General features: G+C 40.7%; 2 protein-coding genes across 2 annotated transcripts; one reads left to right on the forward strand and one right to left on the reverse strand.

The window, feature by feature from the left end:
• Positions 1 to 2,426: 2,426 nt before the first annotated feature.
• prok2 (prokineticin 2) lies at positions 2,427 to 5,619 on the forward strand. Its single transcript, XM_040003323.1, has 3 exons — positions 2,427 to 2,706; positions 3,921 to 4,046; positions 4,223 to 5,619. The coding sequence occupies exons 1-3, from the start codon at positions 2,551 to 2,553 to the stop codon at positions 4,346 to 4,348; spliced, it is 408 nt and encodes a 135-aa protein (XP_039859257.1). The 5' UTR covers positions 2,427 to 2,550; the 3' UTR covers positions 4,349 to 5,619.
• A 1-nt stretch (position 5,620) lies between these two features.
• gpr27 (G protein-coupled receptor 27) lies at positions 5,621 to 10,954 on the reverse strand. Its single transcript, XM_040003321.1, has one exon. The coding sequence runs from the start codon at positions 9,918 to 9,920 to the stop codon at positions 8,805 to 8,807; it is 1,116 nt and encodes a 371-aa protein (XP_039859255.1). The 5' UTR covers positions 9,921 to 10,954; the 3' UTR covers positions 5,621 to 8,804.
• Positions 10,955 to 13,774: the final 2,820 nt, after the last annotated feature.

The following is a 13,774-nucleotide window of genomic DNA, read 5'->3' on the forward strand; positions in this document are numbered from 1 at the left end:
GGGATAGCTGCCAAGGCAACTGTTTTTTATCAAGGATGTAAGCGCTCCGTCATGGCTCTCCTTCTTCATTAGATCATAACCATTAGTGTAAAAACAGACGCCGCAATAAGGAGTGGGGGTTTGGCCCCAACAGTCAATAATCTCTGCTGACACGATGAGGAGCTGAAGATGTCGAGCCTGCCTGTCAGGCTGCCAAATGCTCGTGTCTTGCTACCCTTTTAACCAAAGATACAAGCACTGATTTCATCCAGGACGCCGTCTTTGCATGACGTACTTAGAATGCTTCAGTGGTGTGAGTTTGCAAAGATATTCAGGAAGGATGTGGTAGCAAGGCAACCTTTATGATTATGGTTATGTTAGTTGCCACTTAAATTGATGCCATTTTAGGGGATCATACTTGAATTACTTGGAATGATCAGAAGCATATGAGACCAAGCAGATTAATGAATGAATAAATAAATAAAATTAAAAGATAGATCAAATCATTCCATAATATCGAGACCAGATAAATGAATTTTATTCCTCTTTTGCCCTTGGCCCCTCTTGTGTATTCAACTTTTCCTTTTCTTTCAGAACAATATGTATGAAAACTGAATGAAAAAAAAACAACTTTCCAAAGCAGAAAATGCTGCTATTCTGCAGCTATGAGAGCATAAATAGTTGTGACCTTTAACTGCTCTGTTCTTCATGTTCGCACTTTCTGGTATTTTATTTCCTTTTTGAGGAGCAAAAGCCTCCAGCCAGGCATTTATCTATGGAAGCGATCGGAGCAAATAAGGTGTATTTTCAAGGTTTTACAATATGCATGTCAACTAATGGGTGCATTAAATTGTCATTCGAACTTGAATGTTTAAGAATAACGAACTGTGGAGTTTTGATTTCTCTGAAGAATAAGACTCTATACTTGTGGCTTTCTGTGTAAGTCTGGAAAAAAAATGCAGATGAATGACAATCCCAGTGCTGTCGGAGATAACAGAAAGCTGTCCTCCTAACTTTGCTGTAACACACTTCACTGAGACGGAGTAGTTTTGGGTATAAAAGACTTTTTAGTCTCCAGTATTTCTTCATATTTCTTAATTTTATCCATTTGGGGCCACAGCCTGTCAGCGTGGCTGCATATACCTGTGTTGGTTCTGTCTAACTACTTCTGGTTTCTCCAACAATCTAAAGACTTGTATAAAGATTGATTGGTGATGCTAAGTTTGCTGTAAGTCCGGATGTGTGTATGTATGAATGGCTGGACAGATGGATGGATGGGAACTGTTGTTTTTTATGCTATAAAACTAATCTGACTTAATGGGATTTGAATTGTTCATTGCAATGATTGTAACAGGAACAATAGATTTCTGGCACTTCGTTGCATGTCTACCAGTGTGAGTCAGTCATCAGTGTCAGTCTGCAGAGCTGTGATGAAGACAGATTTAGCTCGTCGAGCGTTGATTGGCCATGTCAGTCGGGTTCCTGTGCTCCGGTGACTTCAGGCGATTGCACACAGTCGTTTCTTCCGTACACTAAACCAAGGCCTCCACAGGGTGCCTGCCCGGTCCATCTGCACTTGTTTGAAATGCTGCTCCACATCAGCCTTCAAAATTTACTTTAGCCAATAATCAGCTTTTTCAAATGTCTTAACAATACAAACTGATTAAATAATTGTGAAGTGAATATAGCTGCCAAAAGATTAAGTGCTATTATGGAGCACTTCAGTCAAAGCGTATTTCAGTTATTTATTAGCTGTCTGAGTGGCTGTTGTGTTGCAGTCTACAAGATCATAAAGTCAGAAGTTAACAGGTTTTCAGAACACAAGGTGTTGTTTTGTCGCCATGTGTCTTAATTTGTCCCGAAAACAACACAAAGAATTAAAACTTTTTCAGTTATAGACGCAGAGGACTTTTCTCATCTCATTTTTTAAATTTCACATTATTTAAACCACACAGACGTTGTGGGATTGGTCAGGTTGATATTCGCATCAAGCTGAACTACTGGAATACAAGTACTTAATACATTTTAATGACACCTGTTATCCTTGTATTACTTCTGTAATAGAAATCGCAGTTTAAAATAATCTGCAAACTGTACAACTCCAGAGATTTTTTATTTCAGTATCTCAAAAATTCTCGTCCATGAACGACGGTGGCTTTTATTGTGAACTGCGTTGCGAGTTGGTTGAAAAGGACATTTCATAACTGTGGCCTTGCAATCTGAAAAGGAAAATTGTGAAGAACGTGACACAAAACTACAACAATGCTACTACGGTTTTGTATTGATTTCTGCCCAGCTTTAGCATGTATGAAGGCAACATAACCTTCACTTTTGCTATGAGAATGTGAAATAATAATGCAGGCACAGAGCACCGTCAGAACAAATAAAGGAAGGGACATTCTTGGACAATTTATCTTTCTTTCTTTCTTTCTTTCTTTAAAAAAAAAGTCCTCCAAGGCAGTGCTGTGTGAGTGAGTCACGGAGTTTCTGAATGGCGGGCTGGGTTTATAAACCAATGCCAGCCCTCAACACATGAATTTGGAGGCCACTTGGCTTTGCAGTCTGTGACGGATGCACATGCAGGAAGGTCCATCAGCCTCAGCATCCTTACTTGTAACCCTGGCGGGCACAGGAACACAAAGACATCGCTTCATCATGAGGTCTTTCTTCTTACTGCTCTTCTCGCTGTTGTTGGTGTCCCACGGATCTTCAGCCGTAATCACAGGGGTAAGTGCAGCCAAACAGGTACATACTTCATGGGTAAATAAAACAATTAGGCAGATGCTTTGCTTTTCTTTGATAGTTTTTCATGGACGCTGCTACAAATTAGCCTTGTAATAATGGGCAATATAGGGTTATCTATACATATCAAACTTCAAACACTTCAAATATCTTTATCTATATCTGTCTATCTACACACACATGCACACAGATAGATATAAAATACATAGTTCTTCATTGTGACATTTATCATTCACTTGTATTTTTTTTCATCTGACAATTTATCCCCATAGATAGATAGATAAGAAAACCTGTTAATAGAATATGTAAATGTATGTTATATATACATTAATTTGCATTTTTAATACTGTAATAGAAAAAAAATCAAAGACAAAATATTCCTTGTATCTGACCACCCAGCAAAGCAAAGCATCCATATATAACAATAACAACACCTAAATGACCAATTACACATACTGTGTATCATTTCAGATTCTGAAGCATGGCGGTTGATGACCAGTTTTTCCATTAATAAACTCATTTCATTTCTAAACTCCAATGCCTCTGCATCCTTTTTGATCATTTTGCTATCCCAGTCAAATCTTACATCCACACCCTTCCAATAAAACAGCCCTGTCTGTCACCACAGCCCTCTCACTCTGTGTCGCTCATTGTGAATTGAGAGAGGAGCGCGCAGCCATGAAACAGAAAGTGATTTCCATCCGCATCTGTCACATGAAATCACTTCTGTTCCTCTTCATTGTGTTCCCTTCATCTCATCTAAAGCGAGAGCTGTCACTCAGCTTCTCAGCTCTACACTCCAAGCGATAAAATCACCAGCAGTTCTAAAGCTTTTTTTTTTTTTTGCTGAGGTATGACTGCAAGTGTAATCACACGCTCAAAATACAGCACAATGCACTGCAGTGTGTAATCGCGCCTCAGCTGCTATCACATTTCTCGCCAGCCTTTTCCTGTTAACGCTACCATAATTCTGCTTGACTGCATTTTTTATGTGTGCATGCTATAATTACATAAAGTCAGTACATCTTTCCTTTGATTAGACTGGAGAAAACACTGATGGGTGTTTGCAGAATTTTTACACACCTGACAAAATCGAGCTGTCTTTTTCATACGTAGTACACTTGTGTGTGTGTGTGTGTGTGTGTGTGTGTGTGTGTGTGTGTGTGTGTGTGTGTGTGTGTGTGTGTGTGTGTGTGTAGGCCTGTGAAAGGGACTCCCAGTGTGGAGGAGGGATGTGCTGTGCAGTGAGTTTGTGGATTCGCAGCCTGCGTATGTGTACGCCCATGGGACAGGAAGGAGAGGACTGTCATCCTCTGAGCCACAAGGTGAGAGTTTCTATAACAGCCTGACTGCTGGTGTCAGTGATGATGCAGGAGGGCATGAGAAGAGGCGGCAGAAATTCACACAGGAGGCCGTAAAACAACGCCTCTGCCTCTGTTTTCCAACCATCCATTATGGCTGACGAACCTGTAACCAGCACCTCATAATTCTCTCCCTCTAGGTTCCCTTCTTTGGCAAAAGGCTTCATCATACCTGCCCCTGTTTGCCGAACCTTTCATGTATTACCATCATGGAAGGCAAATCCAAATGTCTCTCACCCTACAAGTATCCTGACTTCTACCTCTGAGGACCTGCATTTACACTGTAAATATTTTATCTGCCTTTAAAAGCCTTTTTTATTTGGAATAAAGAGATATATTTAACAACGCGTCACCCTATTGGCTCAAATTAAACCATCCATTTAAAGGAAAACCCTCTTGTCCTTTTGGATCTTACACTACCTAAAATACATTTTGACATTTCACTTTGAGATAAACCAAAAATAATACAAGTATAAATTCAGGGATTGATTTCTTTGATTAGTTTATTTTTATTTAACATTATCGTCTATGAATAAAATGCCCAAAGGGACACGCCAGCATTGCTAAGACTCATACTTTAACATCGTTTAAGTTCTTGATGAGCTTGCAGCTGCCCTTTTGGGAAGCATGAGAAGAAACACGTGTTATTGCAGCAGTAATGAAATGACATGCCTGCTGAGTGATGCTCACTGTGTGTTACAGTTTCATTATCCAGTCATAACTGAAACATAGAAGTGACTTTGTTTTTTTCATGCTTAATCACTTTTCCAACCACAAAATACCAAAACAAGAACCGTGGAGAACATTTTAATTGCTGCTAAAATACAAAGGTGCTTTTTTTAAAATTCACACTCACCACAACAGCAGCGTTTACACCACCAGGAAACACAGAGACTGCTATGAAATTAATCACTGTCAGGCTGTGATTGTGCGTTTCTTCAAGGCTTAAGGCTAAAATTAGATTCGCCCAGTGTGTAAAGCAGTGACTCATATCTCCCATTTTTATAACAGATATTGGTCTTCTGTGGCTGTGGAGATCATTCAACCAACTTGAAACGCTCTCTTAGCTGCGCAACAACTTCAAAATATGACTTGACTGTCTAAAGCTTAAAAAAATATTAAAATCAGGGCTTCCAGGAAGTTTAAATGTCAAACATTACCAGGTTCTTGCCTCTTAAATGTGTTGGCTGCATTTCTGTGACTTGCAGTATATCAAAATTAACATCTACAGTTCTGAGGCAACTGAGCTAACCAAGTCCAGAGATGATGACCAATGATGGAGTGAAAAAGTAAGTATGGAAGTAAGAAAAAACAATAATCACTAGAAGTCTTAAAGGGAACTACACCAATTTTACACATAAAGCTGAAAAAAGGTAGCAAGTGAAATCATGGTGTTACCTGAGCCAGCCTTAGGTGAAGCTGAAGACCACTCTGAAAATGAAAGATGTTCAAAAGTGGTGACCATACTCAGCCCTCCCTGTTAGCAGTAGCATCTGAATTGTGGGTAATGTAGTCACCAGGTGTTTAACAAGAAGGAGGAACAAGCTAAATCAATGAGGTGCTACAAGAATACTGATCGAATACTTGAATACTCAGTTGAGCGTACCATTTTGAAACAGCTATACCTCCATCTGTCCAAACAGTGTTTTTGTAAAACCCATTAAGGATGACAGAGGTCACTGTGGTTTGCTTAGGGGTTGGCTAGAATGAGAAGGTCACTAGCAAAGCCAGCAGGAAAATCCAGGTAGCAGGAATCATAATTCCCCAGCTTCACAATGCAGCCTGCGTGCCCTGAAGACAACATCGTGTACCTAAAAATACCCACCCTGTATCTGCATCGCATGAGAGCACGTGCAGGTGAGGATCTTCCTGCAGCTGTGGAGCCACAGAAACGATGCTGTGAGACCTCTGCACGCTGTCAGCAGAGCAGAGCCAGCTGTCCTGAACAGTCATGCATGATGTGATGTTAATGGTTATAGATGCACTGAAGGCAGACAGTGTGTCGAGGAACCTGGTATACTGCTTTTGATAGAACGAAAAGGACTGAAGCTCAGAAAAACCTTCATAAAGCAAAGAGATGTCTTTATTATTATTATTATTCATCAAGGCCAATGCCAATTAGCAAAACAGCTATTACTGAATCAATCAGGGGCTTGATTGAGTTTAATTAAAACACGGTTGGAAACTGTTTAACTGTTTAATGAGCAGTTAGTTGACACCGAGTCTGTCAGACTTTTTTAAAGGTTTAAATCAAACCTCTGGCCTTTAAACTAAACAGCTACGAGCAGTTTGTCATGTATACATGGTAACAATTTGCCGACACACTGGCATTGTGACGTGAAACTGACGCGAGGTATTCCCGTCGGCTGTAATTAGCTCGACGGGAGATTTCTTCAATGATAGGCAAATTGGTGGTAAATGTCAGGGTCGGTGTCAGACTGTCAGAATCAAAGAGCAAAGGTGTCTCTTTATATTCTCCATTTAAACCTGATGTTCACCCGTGCACAGAGAAGGGAGGTGGGGGGTGTGGTTGTTATGCCGTCGTCTGCAAATGTGTGTGGAAGGAGGCATGCATGCCCTCAGATCTGAGTTATAACTGTACACATGAGTAAAACTCAATGTAATGTCTGTTGTGAAGATTTTACCTCAAATCACAAGCAAAGGCTACAAATTCAGATCAATTTACAGCTTAGAAAGCTAACTAACAGTTTCGACTCATAATTAAAGCACATTAACATTTATTTCTCACATATGCTAATCTTTATACATCCACGGATTTATTTATTTCTCGTTTCTTGTTGTTTCTTGTACGCATTCAAAAATGCACACAGGGACAGAGCTACAATTTTGCAACTCTCCACACACATTTACAGACACTCCTGGGGATTTGAATGGATCAAAAGACACAAGTTTATGTCTTCTCAACACCCCACTAGCCTTATTTTTTGTTTAATACTAGAAAACATTAAAGAGATTTCATCAGAGATTCCAGTTGTAAACAGCTGTTTCACAGGCAACAAATTAAATTCAAAATAGAGAGAAGCATTAAAGAGCGTTTTAAAATGGTAAAAGAATAAAGTATGAAGTGAGTCTTACTGGCACCCTCCTTCATGGTGTTAAAGCAGTTATATCCAATTGCTATACATAAGTCCAGTGTTGAATTTGGGTTGAGACAGAATAAAGCAAATGTGGTCTTAAATAAGTGGACATTTGGGCAGTGGAGGGATTGTCTAATAGCACTTTCACTCAGTTGCATTATGGTGAATATTGCATCTGAAAATGTGTCCTACAAAGCATCTCACTCTCTGTTGCTTGTAAGAACTCTCTTTGCATGAAGGTGCAATACCAAGTTGCTCACATGCCCCTTTATGAAACCTTAAAGATCAGAAAGAATTCACAGGGTCATGCATTCACTCAATTAGCAACCAGTTTGCCAAAATATACTATAAATAGTTTTATTCAGCTGGGATATTCTTCCTTTTAAAATCTGTAGCTGATTGCAGCAAGTTCACACCCATCATCGGGGCTGTCAGCAGCTATAAATATATAAACACCAATATGAACACTCAAATTAGCATGCCAATCAAAGTAGTTTACAAAAACTTAATTGGAACAAACATATACTGTTATACTAAACAGTGGGTCTGGTATGTGAGGGCTGATTTCTCTCTTAGGGAACGGCTTACCTTCAAGCCATTCAAGAATGGAGTGATACCGTTAAATGCAGATGACTGAGTCAAACAACTTATCATCCATTTCTTATTTATTTGCTAAGAAATACAAAGAATGAAACTGTCCTTTTCAAAGCACCAAATTGTTCACATTTCTTCTCAGTGTTCCATCCATAGAAAACGAATGCTGCTTGTAATGTACTGTATGTTCTTTGGGGGAATGTAAATCGACCTGCTCAACACAGGGGATGATGGAGAAGAAGAATTTGCGAAATGCTTTTAAAGTGAGTTCAAACACCTCGTTCAACACAAAGAGTTCTGAGAGATTATGAACTATACAAGGATATATGGGTGTAAAAAAAAGATCGAGGAAGGGGTTAGCAGGGCTTTACAGTATTTACAAATGTGATATTGCCTTCATTAAAAACATACTGTCATCTGTGTCTTAGCTTTAGTATTTAAATGACTGATAAGTAAAGCTGATACAGATGTTGGATGGGGGGTGGGGGTCTGATCAAGTGTAGTTCTGCATTGCTTTTTGTAGTTTTCCAGTGGGCCACAACATCAAATTGATTTGTTGGGATAATATTTCAATTTTTTTTTAATATCCAAAGAAAATAGGCAAAATGACATTCGTGTAAAATATGGAGATATGGAAAAAGGTCATTCATCAAAGGTAGGATTTAACAGGGCACATGTAAGTTGCATGTGCTACGTCTTACCTCTGGAATGAATAACACCTAAACACATGCAGAGGCAAAAATGAAGAGTGGTTTCCCCATGATACCCAGCTAGAGAGGCAAAAAAACCCTCCAATACACTGCAGCCTATTTCTTTTTAATTAAATCATTACATATTATGCTTCATGTGAGTTAAATCAGTCCAGAAAGCAAAATATAGCAGGAATTTACACCATCAGTAAAGTTCTGTCAGATTAAAATAGCGTGTAAACCCTTTGCCACTGATAGAAATGTGGGTAAACTATTCCGTGTACATTCTGAAATCCTACACAAACGTGTCTTTGGCAGTATTTGAGGGGTCCCGCTGCGGTTCAGATGACACAGTACGGCTCCATGGGTGTCTGCGTTCCCAGGCAACAGGGGAAACACGCTCGGAGCCTCATCCGGAGCTCCTTGTTGAACAGAAAGCTGATGATGGGGTTCGCTCCCGCCTGGGCGAAGCTCATCCACACAGCAGCCGTCAGGTAAAGCTGCGGGACCGGGGCCCCTCGCACAAATATCCTCAGGTAACAGGCGCTTATGTAGGGCGCCCACAAAATGAGGAAGGTCAGCGTAATCATGTAGTACATCTTCCCGATGCGCTTCTCCATCTTAAACTCATCCAGCACCAGCAGTCTCCTGTTGCCGGGGTGCGAAGCCTGTCTGATCCCCACCAGCGTCGGAGGGGTCGGTCCGCGGCCGAAGCCGGCGATCCAGTTGGCGGCGGCTTGCCCGGTGGCCCCGGGGCCGTGGAAAGTCCAGTTCTGGCTGATAGCTGGCACCAGCTGAGCCGGCTTCATCTTGCGGTGGTCGTAAACGAAGCACAGCATCTTTATGTAAACCACATGAGTCGTCCCCACGATGACGGCCAGCATCAGCATGAAGCCCAGGGTGTCGTTCGCCTTCACGTAGCGGTGCTCGAAGATGCACTGCTCCTCCTCACGGATAAACTTGTAGGTGCCCACGTCGAAAACCGGAGGAAAAGCCATCGCCACGGAGAGAGTCCACACCATGCAGATCACCGCCACGCACGTACACAGATTCATCCGCTTCGAGTAGAACCTGTGGTGGGCGATCGCCATGTACCGGGTGACGCTGACGCAGAAGAGCAGGAAGGCGACGTGGAAGCAGAAAAGCACCGACATGAAGGCGACGATCTTGCAGCTCAGGGGGCTGTACGGCCAGGCGGAGCCGCCGCCGATCGATGCCATCACGAAGGGGAAGCAGACAGCAGAGCGCACCACGTCCGCCAGGCACAGATCCAGCAGGAAATAGTAGGGCGCCTTATGCAGCGAGCTGTCCTTCAGCAGCAGCAGCGACAGCGACGCGTTGCCCAGCAGACTGATGCCCATGATCAGACCCAGCGAGGCCAGCTTGACCGCAGAGGCCGTGGACGCATAGTTCTGTAAGGACGGGCTGCTCTCTCCTAACTCGCTTGTGTTTGCCATCTATGCAGCCCAGGTAGCGCGTATTCCCACATCAATTCACCGACGAGCAGCAGCGGTACCCTTTCCCCCCCCCTCTCTCTTCCAGGTCTGAATTTAGAACAAAATCAACACGATCCGCCGCCCCCTTCAGCTGAAAACTACTCAGGAATAAATCCCATCTGGATGCGCATTAATCCCCATCATAAACAAAACAGAACCAAACAAAACAAACAAAAAGAAAAATCATTTCACGTCTCTTTTTTTCTTCTTATCCTTCATCTCAAAGCGCGTCAGAAGCAGCCCTCTCTATGCTTCTGATCTCTGCTGGACAGAGGCGACCAGGGTTAGCTTCAGACACCATTTCGGAGAGCATCCGTTCAGACGAGCGGCTCAGAGAACACATCTCAATTTTCACCGATGGCGGAGGTCTCCCGTTCCCGTCTTGAGGAATTAAAAAAAGCAGCTGTGCGGCAGCATGGCGCAACACTTACGTATCCACAGCCTCGTCAAAAGGACGCCGAATTATAGCTGTCACACGGAGACTGCAAATAGCACACAGCTGAGCGGAGGTCGAAGCTCACCGAGGTGGAAGCTTCAGTAGGCTACGGGTCTGTGTCGGTGTGTGCAGCGTCTAGTCTATGCGACGCACGTCCGCCTGCATGTAGTGAGCAGGCCTGGGATCAGTCAGGAGTCTCAGCTCCTGCCAGCTATAGGTAGCGTGTGTCTGCGCGCTCATGAGATGCAAATGCTTAGAGACAGATCGCCTTTATGACATTATGCAATGTTTTATATTTAGGATGTGAAGAAAAAAAGAACTTTGATCCTACATCTGCACTTGGAGATAAAAAAAAAAAGAAGATTATGTTTTACTGCGTGTTATATAATGATTATTATTGAGATCAAGAAATTGCACAGGGGTCAAGAGGTCCACAAGCACACTTGAATGGTCTGTAAAGTCAGTATGCAGGCTACTCATGCACAGGCTATAATGTAACGTTTCTTTGTGGCCATCTCTCTCATGTAAAACCATTTTAAAATGAATGAAACACAGAAGCCTACACAGTCTACATTGTAACTTTTATTCAACTTTTTGCACCAATAAGTTCGTTTAAATGATCATTTCTGCTGTGCTAATCAATCCTGTTTTCATATGGAAGTAAACATGTACAATGGATGTTTATTTCAGCCATGCAAATGCAAAGAATGTCTGTAATTTATATCAGTGCATTTAACCATTTACCATAGTTTTGATGTTCAGGGAAGTATATGATCTGTACCATCTGCTGCTGTTACCATAAGTTACTATTTGCACATATATTCAGGAGTATGGTTGTAAAACATTTTTCATTTCATATTTTTTTACATGAATGTTTTAAAGTATGAAACACTTTTGCTGATACTTTCTTTTGTACCCACCTGCCTGGAGCGTGGAAATATTACACTGCAACGCACCAACTAAGTGTCCTTTTGACAAATTATAGATTGACAGGAATGATTATTGCTCTGTGGAGTGTGGAGCTGTCTGTTTAAGTGCCTGGAACCAACTAAAATCAGCAACGTTACTGTTTTACTTTAAATCTTCAGTTATTAATGCTGTGACTATTATTTCTATCGTGCTGTGTTTAGATTTTCATTCTAGTGGATGTCTAATGTGGTTGCCAGTGTGCCTGTGTCCCCGGACATGGTAAAGCATTATAAGGTTGAGACTCTTATAGTAACTAATGGCTTCCTGTCATTGCCTGTGTTCAGGGTTATCATTAAAACCAGTGAAACCAGTGCTCCTGTAATTGTGCAATGTATGGGGCACAAAGATTTAGCAAAAACTGATAATATATTCATATATAATATAATGATTTGTATAATATTAACTTGGTGTTCCATTCATTAGGACATTTTGTGATTTATTTACTTTATGTTACTTGCCAGACATTTGCTTTTAAATTAAAGCTCTTTTACCTTGCTATGCTAAATTAACCGTTCAACCTGATCTCCTAAATCACTGCACAGTTTTTTTTTTTAACGAGCCAAGTATCACATTAAATAAGATTTCTATTTTTGTATTTTTGCATCCTTCAAACAAATGTCATTTATTGCTTTTATAAATGACATTGACTTTAAATTGGTTGTATAGTAATCTTTTTAAGGAAATGAAAATGACTGTTTTAAATTCTGATGCGGGGCCAGAGGTTTCCCCGAAGTTGACACACATGCCACAAGTTAGAATGGCAAGTTCACTTACACTCAGTCTGATGAAGTTGGTGCATTTTTAAGCATTTCTAAAGGATGTGGTGGGTTTTTTATCCTGGAAAAAAATTAAAGATAAACACTTTGCTGCAACAGCACCATCTGGTGACCCTTCATGAAAAAGAAAGGCCAGCACAACCCTACTGAATGGCCATACTAAAATACGGGATAGTCAAATCCATCTCAGCAGGGGTTGTGTATTTTTAATTAAAGCTAACATGTGATTAGACTGCACCTGCTGCTCGTGCTGCAGTGATTTTCCAGCATACCTTGCAACCAACCGGCTTGCATGCTGAGTTCAATGAGCATAAGAGCTCCAGCTTTTAAGCCCTCAAAGCTATCGTAAAGACAAATATTTGGTTTGTTAGGGGATTCATGCATTCAAGTCCAAAGGAATAATTAAAGAGGGATGTTCAGGCAAGCAATACAAATATTATAAATCCCATAAAAACCCCTGGAACATCCACATGGTTCCATCTCAATGGAATAAAGATACAATAAAGGTGGTAAAGTTTTGAATTTTGATTAGATGTTATAGGATCATACAGATTGTAAAACAGTGAGAAAGTGCTAAGTTCATATTTGTAGAAGTAATTTTGTCCCTAAAACTGTTATATTTGGTTGTTAGATTTGAGCTGTCCAGGTTTAGCACTGGTTTGCTGTGGTGGAAAGTTTAAACTTAGTGATCTAGTGGCTGCTCAGCTGACATCTACTGAGTAAATGCCCAAAGTGGAAATAGTATAAAACCTTGGCAAAACAAAACAGCCTGTAATTATATATACATCTGTCTTGACCTCATTTAAGTCTTTGCGCTGACATTTCTGAACTTGAATATTTTCCTAACCAAAGTGTCCTAAAAACAGGCAACAAGAGGTTTTGGACCAAAGATAGTGAAATAAAAAGATGCCTTACTTGAAAAATATAGAACAGATTTCGTGGAATCACTGTTTCCTGTTCTAGTAGACACCCTTCATCAGTACTTGGTGCAACAATCCAATGTTTGTTATAAACAGATCCACTGCTCTGCACAATCAGCCTTTTAGACAGATTTCTTTTCCTACTCTTGGCTCTGTATGATACCAATGAGTAGTGAAGTCCTTAATATATCTCAAGCACACAGTTTTGACTGTGAGCACTGAAGCCAGAGATCAAATGTTCTGTTTGTGAGGGGCAGCCAATCAGAAAAAGAGTTGGCTCAAGGAGAGGGCTGGGTTAGAAATGAGTGGAAAGGTTTGTTTTCGATGAAGTGAGAAGCTGTATTTTGGAATGTGAATCATGCAAAGCTATTGTAGAAAAATCCAACAACAAAAATATGGAACTGGAAATGAACATTAGTTGTGTGCAAATTTTGGTATTGAGCCGACACCAAGTACATACAGCGCCAGTGTTGTTGATACCAATACTGATACTTTTAACCTATGAATGCAGCTTATGTAGGGAAGAGCAGATTATGATTTATGAGACAAATCATCATCAATTTGCACATTCTTAACATATTTTAATGACCACTAAATTACTGTGTCTTTGTCTTTCTACAATAATTAGCTAATTTATAAAAATAAATATAGGTTTTGTTTTTAAACTGGTTTTTTTTGGAGACCTAGAATGTAAATGTGCCTGTCTCTGAAGCA

This window comes from Simochromis diagramma, unplaced genomic scaffold, assembly GCF_900408965.1.
Source record: "Simochromis diagramma unplaced genomic scaffold, fSimDia1.1 OVJJ01000646.1, whole genome shotgun sequence".
NCBI lineage: Eukaryota > Metazoa > Chordata > Actinopteri > Cichliformes > Cichlidae > Simochromis > Simochromis diagramma.

Coding starts and splice junctions, on each gene's coding strand:
- prok2 (XM_040003323.1), top strand. CDS start 2,551: ATGCACATGCAGGAAGGTCCATCAGCCTCAGCATCCTTACTTGTAACC. Junction 2,707..3,920: donor CTTCAGCCGTAATCACAGGG/GTAAGTGCAGCC, acceptor GTGTGTGTGTAG/GCCTGTGAAAGGGACTCCCA. Junction 4,047..4,222: donor GTCATCCTCTGAGCCACAAG/GTGAGAGTTTCT, acceptor CTCTCCCTCTAG/GTTCCCTTCTTTGGCAAAAG.
- gpr27 (XM_040003321.1), bottom strand. CDS start 9,920: ATGGCAAACACAAGCGAGTTAGGAGAGAGCAGCCCGTCCTTACAGAAC.